Below are 9,887 nucleotides of genomic sequence, written 5' to 3' on the forward strand. Positions count from 1 at the left end.
CTACGACTTGTTTACCAAGTTTGACATGAATCATTTTTTCTTTGATCAAATTCTTCACACCTCCAGAAAGACGCCACCTCCGGATAAAAGGAATGGTAAAGGTTCCTCTTAGTTTCTTTATTTCGAATTATGTTTTATGCGTTTTAGGTTTGTAGCGGTTTGTGGTCTTTGAATTGTTTTATCATAGTATGATCGTCGTTTGGTTGGTTGTGTTTTGTTAGCTAGTATTTAGGTTCATTTTAGATAATAAACTTTTTTCGAACCTTAACAATTATTGTTTATTGTATCGGTTAACACTCCCTCCGTCCCAATAAACAGTCCGCTTTGACTTTTTGTTGAATTTAAGATATAATAATTAATTGTCTAATTTGCCCTTTATTTAATATAGTTATATAGAGTAACTAATAAATTAATTGTTATATTTAAAGTTAAATTTCTAAAATTAAAAAGGACATAATTCAAACTTTAATGATATTTAATGGTTATTTAGAGAATTAGACAATAAATTTGAGACAAATAAAAATAGAAATATGGACAGTTTTTTTAGGTCAGATGGTGTAAGATTCTTCAATTATGATTAATCAATTTTAATAATAATAGTAGTTTTTCAATTAAAACAAAAAAATAAATAAATTCTCTCTTTTTTTCTCAACCTTTTTGCTGTATGATGTTACACGACATCATCCTACCTTTTTCTAGAATTCAATTCTAGGCACTTCACAACAACCGTCTTTTTGTTCTATAACGCTTTAATATTAGGCTCTGCACTCTTATCCTTCCACATTTTGATTTTCTCACCCCCAAAAAAAAAAAAAAAAAAAAAAAAAAATGAACAAGTTAATGCAGGTACCTTACAATGCTATGGTGAAACTAGTAATGGCTTCACTCGAACGAAATTTGCTACCAGATTTTGTTATTCGCAAGCTCACTTGTTATCTTCTTTCTGGTCGTCTTCGTTCAAGCTTTAAATCCACATCTCAACAACTTCAAGATCTCATGGACTTTGTACATTGTATGATTATTAACACCTCTCTGTTTTTTAATTACCTCTTTGAAATTTTTTTATTTTTTGGTTTGTTTTTGTTTCAGTTTTCTGCATCTTAAGTAATTTAGCATGGTGAGACAGTTTTTTTATGTTGATTTGTGTGAGTTATAGGTATAAGTTGATGTCTTAGGTTTTACTCATTTAGAAGCGCCTGTTTGGAATGTAAAGATTTTAAATATTGAAGGGCTTAATGTGTAAATTTTGGACACACATTGGAGAGTTTAGTTGTTTATTTGCTTAAAGTTGCAAGGTTGTTGATAGTAACAACAATAGTACAATACTATATAGCAAATTATAGCAAATACATGTATGTAGTAACTGTGTTATTCGTGATTGGTAACCGAAAGTCAAATTAAGTTGTTTTATGATTCTTAACCGTGAGATAGAGCAAAACTAGTGAAGGGGGTATAAACGCTAAAAAAACTCTTAACTTTTAGTAAAAAAGAAATTATTGTAATTTATTTTTCCTAAATCGGGCCCGGGGAATACCCCTCTGGCATGTGTCTTCACTATGTACTAGTGTTGTAAACAACATAAGTTGCGACCCCTGTTGCGGCGTTTGTGTTTTGTATATGATTTGTATATATACTTGAAAAATAAAATATATATGTTACATCAAATTATAGCCATTTAAAATGGACAAAACACTCATTTTTCTTGCCCTCAAATATGCGTCAACATGACATGACCAGGGCTAAATGCCAAGGGTGGACCTATGTTGAAGTGAGTGTTAGCACGGGACACCACTTAAATACGCGATGTAATGGAAAAATTTTGGGGTTTACAACTAGTGATACCAGTGGATAGTGTAAATATTTTTGTGTGACACTACTAAAATAAGTCATCTAGTAGAAAATTTTTTGGGTCTTTAACCAGTGACACCACTCACTACCATTCCTAGATCCGCCACTGCTAAATGCAAGGAGGCGAGTGAGGGCGGCTGAGGGCAGCACCAATGTCATCGGCGCCCTTGGAGGGCGGGTTTGAGAGCAGCCGAAGATATCTACCATTGAGAATGGTCTACCATTTGTTTCAAGTACATAGTTAAAAGTTGATAACATGAAAAAACGAACAAATAGTGGTGACGCTGACGTGGAGTGGATGATGGATTTTTTTGGTGTGTTGTCTATGATGTGTTAAGTATGAGGTTGTGTTGAGTAGGGTTGTGGATGATTGGCACAAAAAAAAAATGAAGGTTTGGTTAAAAAGTAGTGAAAATGGTACAAAAAGAATTATAATAATACAGAGTAATAAAAAAATTCACAAACGCACCTTACTTGCTCCTTTTTCATTGACAAACGTCTAAAAACACCTAACCACAAATGCCCTCATTACATACGTTTGTGGTGACACATCATAGAGGTAGGGGACACAAACCACGTTTGTTTTGTTTGCTTAACCTTTTTTTGGGTAAACAAGGAAACTCTCTTATGAACGAACACATTGACTCCCCCATAGAGGTAAAACCTCGGGTAATCAAGCCCCCCGAGCGCGAGACTTGGTACCAGGTGAATTGCGCATTATGCGCACCCTCTAGTCACACTCCCTTTTTGAACAATTTGGCATAGCCAGGAATTGAACTCAGGTGGTGTGCTTCATTGGGCAACTCGGTGACCACTCAGGCAAGCCTGAATGGTTTGTTTGCTTAACTTTTTGCCCTTGTTTGTACCTTCTTGGTTTTTATCTTTTGGATGATTTGCTCATTTGTTCTATTTACTACTACTTTTTTAGCAAAAATAATAAAATAAAATAAAAACAATAAGAATAAGAATAGTAATAAATCATAAAGTATCTTTATATATTTACTCTGTATTTTGTTACTACGTATCAACCTTCTTGCTGTAAGATGTTACACGACATCATCCTACCTTTTCACGGAATAAAGTACTCCCTAAACAACAATCTTTTGTTCTCTAGAACTTCAATATTATGCTCTGCACTCTTATCCTTCTACCCTATCTTAGTATCTTCTTCCACATCTTAATTTTATCACCAACAAATAAATAAATAATAAAAATGAACAAGTTAATGCAGGTACCTTACAATGCTACAGTCAAACTAATAATGGCTTTACTCGAACGTAATTTGCTACCAGATTTTGTTATTCGCAAGCTCACTTGTTATCTTCTTTCTAGTCGTCTTCGTTCAAGATTTAAATCCACATCTCAACAACAACTTCAAGATCTCATGGACTTTGTACATTGTATGATTATTAACACCTCTCTGTTTTTTAATTAACTCTTTGATTTTTTTATTTTTATTTTTTTGGTTTGTTTTTGTTTCAGTTTTTTGCATCTTAAGTAATTTAGCATGGTGAGACAGTTTTTTTTTATGTTGATTTGTGTGAGTTAGGTATAAGTTGATGTCTAGGATTTAGTCATTTAGAAGTGCCTATTTGGAATGTAAAGATTTTAAATATTTAAGGGCTTAATGTGTAAATTTTGGACACACATTGGAGAGTTTAGTTGTTTATTTGCTTAAAGTTGCAAGGTTGTTGATAGTAACAACAATGTATAACGAATTATAGCAAATAAATGTAACTGTATTATTTGTGATTGGTAACCGCAGGTCATATGAAGTTGTTCAAACAAAATGTAAGTACAGTAATTAAAATGCAACCGATTTCTTTTTTATTTTTTTGATAACCGAGGAACCCCTACTCCGAAACCCCCCCCCCCCCCCCCCCCCCCCACCCCCACCCATAAATCATGGGACATTGGGAACCCAGGTGTCACCCTGATGATAGCCTCGGGACATTGGGACCGAAAATTTACCGCTAGTCCTCTAGTGAGGATAGCAGGATTTCAACCACCGGCCATCTTGTAATGGTTCGTGTCGGATCTAAGTTTTGTAGTCACAGGTGTTACTAGTTAATTCAAAAAAAAATATTACAATATTCAGTTGTGTCACTCAAAAAATTACACTGTTGAATATTATCACCAATTAAAAACCCAAAAAAAATTCCACTGTATCGCTTATTTCACTATAATGTTTATATTACATTACATTACAATAGTTGATAAAAACAAGTCTTGATATTTTAAGTAAGTGACTTGTTGCTGGTTAAATGAAACTCACTTATAAGATCTGTGTATTTGTTCTTAAAGTTCATTAATGAAAATTTTGACAATGTTAAAATTTTGTATATCTTCTTCTTTACATGAGTTAGGACTTCTATTGGTAAGAATTATGATATGTATGTGGTATAAAACGTTGTTTATCTTTTGTGTTTATGAATGAGCATATTATCGTTTATATGTTGTTTTGCAGCATTGAAGGATATGCCTATTGCTGTGAAAACCGAAGACGCTAAATCTCAACATTATGAGCTGCCTACGTCTTTTTTTAACCTTGTACTCGGGAAGAATTTCAAATACAGGTAACTTATTCTTCTAACATAATCTTCAATCTCAAAAATTGATCCCAGGTAACAAAGTACACTTGTTTTATTTTTCTCTCTTTTTTTGTTGATGTGCATCATCCATAATCTATTGCAGCTGCTGTTATTTTGAAGACAAATCAAGCACATTAGAGGATGCAGAGGAAGCAATGTTGCAACTTTACTGTGACAAATCGCAACTGCAAGATGGACAATCGGTTCTTGATGTTGGATGTGGTTGGGGATCTTTGTCTCTATATATTGCACAAAAGTATAGTAATTGCAAAGTCACTGGTATTTGCAATTCGGTAACCCAAAAAGCATATATTGAAGATCAATATGGGTAAGCTGTTAAAAATCGACTCATTCGTAAGTTAATGAGGTGAAATTGCCATATATCTACTAGAAATGACTAAAAACTAACAAAAAAGGTTGATCTACAAACAGGAAACTTGGTCTGAAGAATGTGAAGATCATTGTTGCTGATATCAGCACATTTGAAATGGAAGGATCCTATGACCGAATATTTTCCATTGAAATGTTTGAGGTAAAGAAATGTGTTAATATATATTTTTTTTATTTTTTATTTAATTTTTTTTTTTTTTTTTTGTGGAAATCATTAGTTATGATTCTTGTTGGGGATCATGCTTAATGTCTTTTTTGGCATTTGCAGCATATGAAAAACTATAAGGATCTTCTGAAGAAGATATCCAACTGGATGAAAGCTGACGGTCTACTATTTGTTCATATCTTCTGCCATAAATCATATGCTTACCACTTTGAGGTATGCATACTAATCATGATTTCATCAAATTGAATTGTTTCTTTTGGACATGTTTTTATTTAATGATGTGTGTTGTTAATAGAACCTGATGGGATGATGGCTGCTTGTGCAGGATATCGAAGAAGATGATTGGATCACTAGGTACTTTTTTAGTGGAGGTACAATGCCTTCTGCACATCTTCTTCTCTATTTTCAGGTAAGAGTTTGCGTAGTAATCCTTTTTTTATTGTTTAAATTAATGGTGCTCAAATAGGTCGTGCAGGTGGGTTGCGTTATGGGTCAAATGGGTTATTTTTGTTCTGGTACACACGACCTGAAAATATTTTTCTATTCATATCATTTTTAAATAAAGAGATTTAGGAAGCTTTATGTAATATATAGACGACCTCCGTACCATTTGACTCGTTAGAAATAAACACTAATTAACCTAACCCGACCCATAAGCAAATGGGTCGATATTGACACCTCTGTAAATTATGAGAGTATCTTACTTGGTGATGACCTTTTATGGTAGGATGATGTTTCTGTAGTCGACCAATGGTTTGTGAATGGGAAACATTATGCAAAAACAAGGTGAAGAATGAATATACCTCATTTTTCTTACATATGTCCTACAATGGTATAATAATCTTCTGTGAAGCTAAATATATATATTTTGTTTGCGTTTTATGTCGTATGTGCAGTGAAGAATGGCTAAAGCGAATGGATGAGAATATAACAGTGATAAAGGCAATAATGGAGTCGACTTATGGAAAAGATTCAATTGTTAAATGGACTGTATATTGGAGAACATTCTTTATGGCGGTTGCCGAGCAATTTGCTTACAATAATGGAGAAGAATGGATGGTCACACATTATCTATTCAAGAAAAAATGATCTCTTTGTGGAAGAAAAATCGTACCACAGCATAAGTTCATTTTGGAGTCTATTAGTAATAAAAATAACACTTGTTTGATCCTTTAATAATGGCATTTAGCATTGGTTGTTCAACAGTCGATACTGATGAATGTTATTCTACTCTAGTAGTGTTAGTAGTAGAAGGCTGTCTCTGTGCATCATTATTTACCCTTGTTGTATCCATTTTAATTTTTTAACGTTGAACTTTCTTTTACCCATTTACGGAGTATTTAGGAGGTGTTCGATGTAAGGGTTAGATATGGTTAAACATGTAAATTCAAAAGGAACGGGTTTTGTAAGACCAATGTCTATCATACTCGTGTAGCATCTTCATACCTCGCTATTGAGATGGTACCATAGGTACCATATAACAACCCTCACTTTTCCATACTTGATTTGACTAATTTGTCCTTAGGATTGTTATTCGTACGTAATATATGATTAAATGTGACGTTGATCAAATATTTATTTTTAGTCGACACGTTTTGTTAACTAAAGTTTATACAAATTATATAAAATAACTTTAGTTAATATTAATATTAATGTGTATTATATATAAAACTATATGTAACATAATTATTAATTAAATGATAAGTTATTTTAATAATTATTTATATTTTTAGCTTATATATAAAAAAAAGAAATAAGATTTTTTTTATAAATTAAATAATGAGTCCATGAATTTAAACTAAATATTTTTAAAGACAAAAACATATTAAAAATATTTTTAACATGTTTTCTTTTTTTTGTCAAAATTGGCAACTTTATTTTATTTATATTTTTTCTTTTCACCAACCATTTTTTTTCTCTATAAATACCCACTTCCATTTCATAAAAACTTGTATCAAATCTTTGAGAAAAAAAAACTCTCTCAAAAACTTGAAAAACTACTTGAGATGTTTTCTATATTTTTTTATTTATGTCGAATTGCTTTTTTTGTATATTCTTTATAAATTTGAAATCAATTATGTTTATATGTTATAATTAGTATTATAAGTATTATGATATATAAAAATAATTTTGATAATTTATGGAATATTATTTATAATTAAATACGAATTATGTAGTATTTAAACGTAAAAACAATGTAAAATTTGTAATAAATATTTTTAACCAAAAATAAAATATAAATAATTTTTTTATGAGTTTATAAAACTTATATAGATCTGCAAAAATTATAAAAATAATTACTGGGTCAAATTGCTAATTATTATATAATTAAACTCTATTATTATGTAATTCGAAGGTAAATTAAGAATAAATATAAAATAATAAAAAATATTTTTTAAAATATTTTTCTACAGGTTATTAGACTGATAGAAACTTATAAAAATTATAAAAATAATTGTTTGGGTTTATTTAGTAATTATGTAGAATTAAAATTATTTTGTGAATAAATTAAGGGTAAAAACAAAAATAAATACAAAAATATAATAAAAACATTTTCTTAAATTTTTCCACTGATCTATATGATTAACTAAGACTATAAAAATTATGTATATAATTTTTAGATATTTAATTAATTATTTAGACATTTTTGGATAATGTTTGATTAATAAAACACTATTATTTTTGAAGTAATTTAGGTATTTATTTAAAGGTAATTATATTTAATATATATAAGACATACTAAGATATAGTAACTAAATATTAAATAATACTTAGGTTATATTACCACATATATAATTATTAAGTACACTAATAATTCGTTGTGTGTATACACCTATAACGTGAAGGTTATAATTAAAAGATAACGTGCAGTTTATACGAACCTCACCGCTACTTACGGGCTAGGGTGGTCCTTGTTGCCTTATGAGAACCGCTTGTGGATCTCGAATGTCAAGACTTAGATTCTGGTCAAGAGTCCTGGGCGCCCGGTAACAACAGATCATCAGAGTGACTTACTTGATAGCAACGAGGTTTGGACAAAGTTGTACAACTCTTTGTGAAGGATTATAACCCAAACTTCCTAAACTAGAAACATACTATAAGTGGAAGCTTTCCATAAATAGTAGGTTTCCGAAATTAGAAACTTTTGAGAAATAGAAACTTTTCTCGAAAACCATCACTGTTAATATAGTTGCTATATTAATAAACATATTTTTTGTCTGTTATAACATAACTGACTAAACGTTATATCACTAGATTGAGATCTTCGTTACTTACTTCCGTCATTTCTTTTCTTTGTGGATTATCTTCAACTACTATTTAAGGTGAACTTCATAGGCCCACTTTTTACTATTTCATAACTGTTTTACAACTTTGGGGTGAGACACATGCTTGCTTTTAAACTGTTTTACGCTTAGACACAAGTACTCAACTGTTAACTATGCTGTCTTGCTTTGATTCATGATAAATCCCTACCGTAATATCGTTAATTGCTACGTATAAATGCAAACTTAATTATTGTGAGTAGGCCTATTGAGAGTAACGTCTCTAACCATTTGACCGCTGATCTTTGGTTACATAATAATGATTCCACGACAGTGATAATACAAGGTGTCATAGGGTAAACTTGTTTAGTAGCGATATTACAAACTGCAACAACACTTTTAGATTGATATATCTATATTGATCAACTTTAAACTAAATCTTGTGGTCTAAAACTTTGGATATTATTTATAAACCTATGAATTTCACTCAACCTTTTTGGTTGACACTTTAAGCATGTTTTGTCTCAGGTGATGATTGAGCTAGCTGCTACTTGCTACTAGATAATTAATGTATGATTTGCTGCTTGCATGGAGTCCATCATTCATATTTATCATTTTGTTTAGACATTTCCCATTTACTGTACTCTTATGATGTAAAACTTTGAATAATGCTTCCGATGTTTATTTAATAAATAAAACGTCTCATTTAGAGTCGTTCTCGCTTATACACTTGTGTTATGATATTAGTTAGTCACAGTTACCCCCGGTCCCATTTTGGGGGTGTGACACACCAACACTTCATGGTTTGGTCATGGAGGTTTTCATCAAGGGCATGTTTACTTCCATATTTATGGAGTGAGTTAAGATGGTAATATTAAATTATTGAGATGTCCTCCTGCATTAATTACTTTTTTTTTGTGGCAAAAAATGAATACTATATAAACGAGTCCTTTTCTCGAAAAAAGAAAAGAACCAACAAAAGATACAAAGAGAAACACGCGACTTTGCTCAAGAACGCTAACTGACCCTAACTTGAGCCGAAACGCTAACAACCAACACCCACGAAATAACAAAACGAAACAAAATAAAGCAACTAAACAAGCCAACAACCAAACCAACGAAACCATCTAATGGACCTCGGAAGAAACATCCACCAACTTACCCTTGCTAGACTTGAAAACCGGAGAAGAAGTCGACCCCTCACCCTTGTTGGTGATGACCGAATTGAACTAATATGTCAACACAGTGTACCTGAATGAGACGGGATCAAACCCTCTCTAGCTAACCCTTCAAAAAAATCAATTTTACCCTTGCCGCTAGTAGGATTGACTCCCGGCTTCTCAGAAAAGAGATCTTGAATCGCATCACCAACTTCATCATCATCAACGTTATCCCGTAACCGATACAAACCACCCTTTCCTTTCTTACCCCTTTCATTAGCCGATTTCTTAGATCCTCCTTTAAATGGAGAAACTTTCACCACGGGCATCCGAAATTTCCTTTGAAGAACGAACCGATCCCTACACAAACCTTTACACACACCATTCGTGTGACGCCCCGTACAAAACCATCGTGTACGGATCATCAACAATAGGATCATTACATGGTCAAACACTATATGCTGTTTGA

General features: G+C 31.9%; 1 protein-coding gene across 1 annotated transcript; it reads left to right on the forward strand.

The window, feature by feature from the left end:
• The first annotated feature begins 3,061 nt into the window (after positions 1-3,061).
• On the forward strand, positions 3,062-6,192 carry LOC139890718 ((S)-coclaurine N-methyltransferase-like). Its single transcript, XM_071873627.1, has 8 exons — positions 3,062-3,248; positions 4,316-4,424; positions 4,543-4,767; positions 4,872-4,971; positions 5,098-5,208; positions 5,321-5,404; positions 5,723-5,781; positions 5,892-6,192. The coding sequence occupies exons 1-8, from the start codon at positions 3,062-3,064 to the stop codon at positions 6,082-6,084; spliced, it is 1,068 nt and encodes a 355-aa protein (XP_071729728.1). The 3' UTR covers positions 6,085-6,192.
• The last annotated feature ends 3,695 nt before the right edge of the window (positions 6,193-9,887 follow it).

Source organism: Rutidosis leptorrhynchoides, chromosome 2 (assembly GCF_046630445.1).
Source record: "Rutidosis leptorrhynchoides isolate AG116_Rl617_1_P2 chromosome 2, CSIRO_AGI_Rlap_v1, whole genome shotgun sequence".
In the NCBI taxonomy this organism is placed as follows: domain Eukaryota; kingdom Viridiplantae; phylum Streptophyta; class Magnoliopsida; order Asterales; family Asteraceae; genus Rutidosis; species Rutidosis leptorrhynchoides.

What these genes read in the sequence shown, in the direction of transcription:
- LOC139890718 (XM_071873627.1), top strand. Translation starts at nt 3,062, where the DNA reads ATGAACAAGTTAATGCAGGTACCTTACAATGCTACAGTCAAACTAATA. An exon ending in TCTCATGGACTTTGTACATT is followed by an intron (nt 3,249 to 4,315) that starts GTATGATTATTA and finishes GTTGTTTTGCAG; the next exon opens with CATTGAAGGATATGCCTATT. An exon ending in AAACATTATGCAAAAACAAG is followed by an intron (nt 5,782 to 5,891) that starts GTGAAGAATGAA and finishes TCGTATGTGCAG; the next exon opens with TGAAGAATGGCTAAAGCGAA.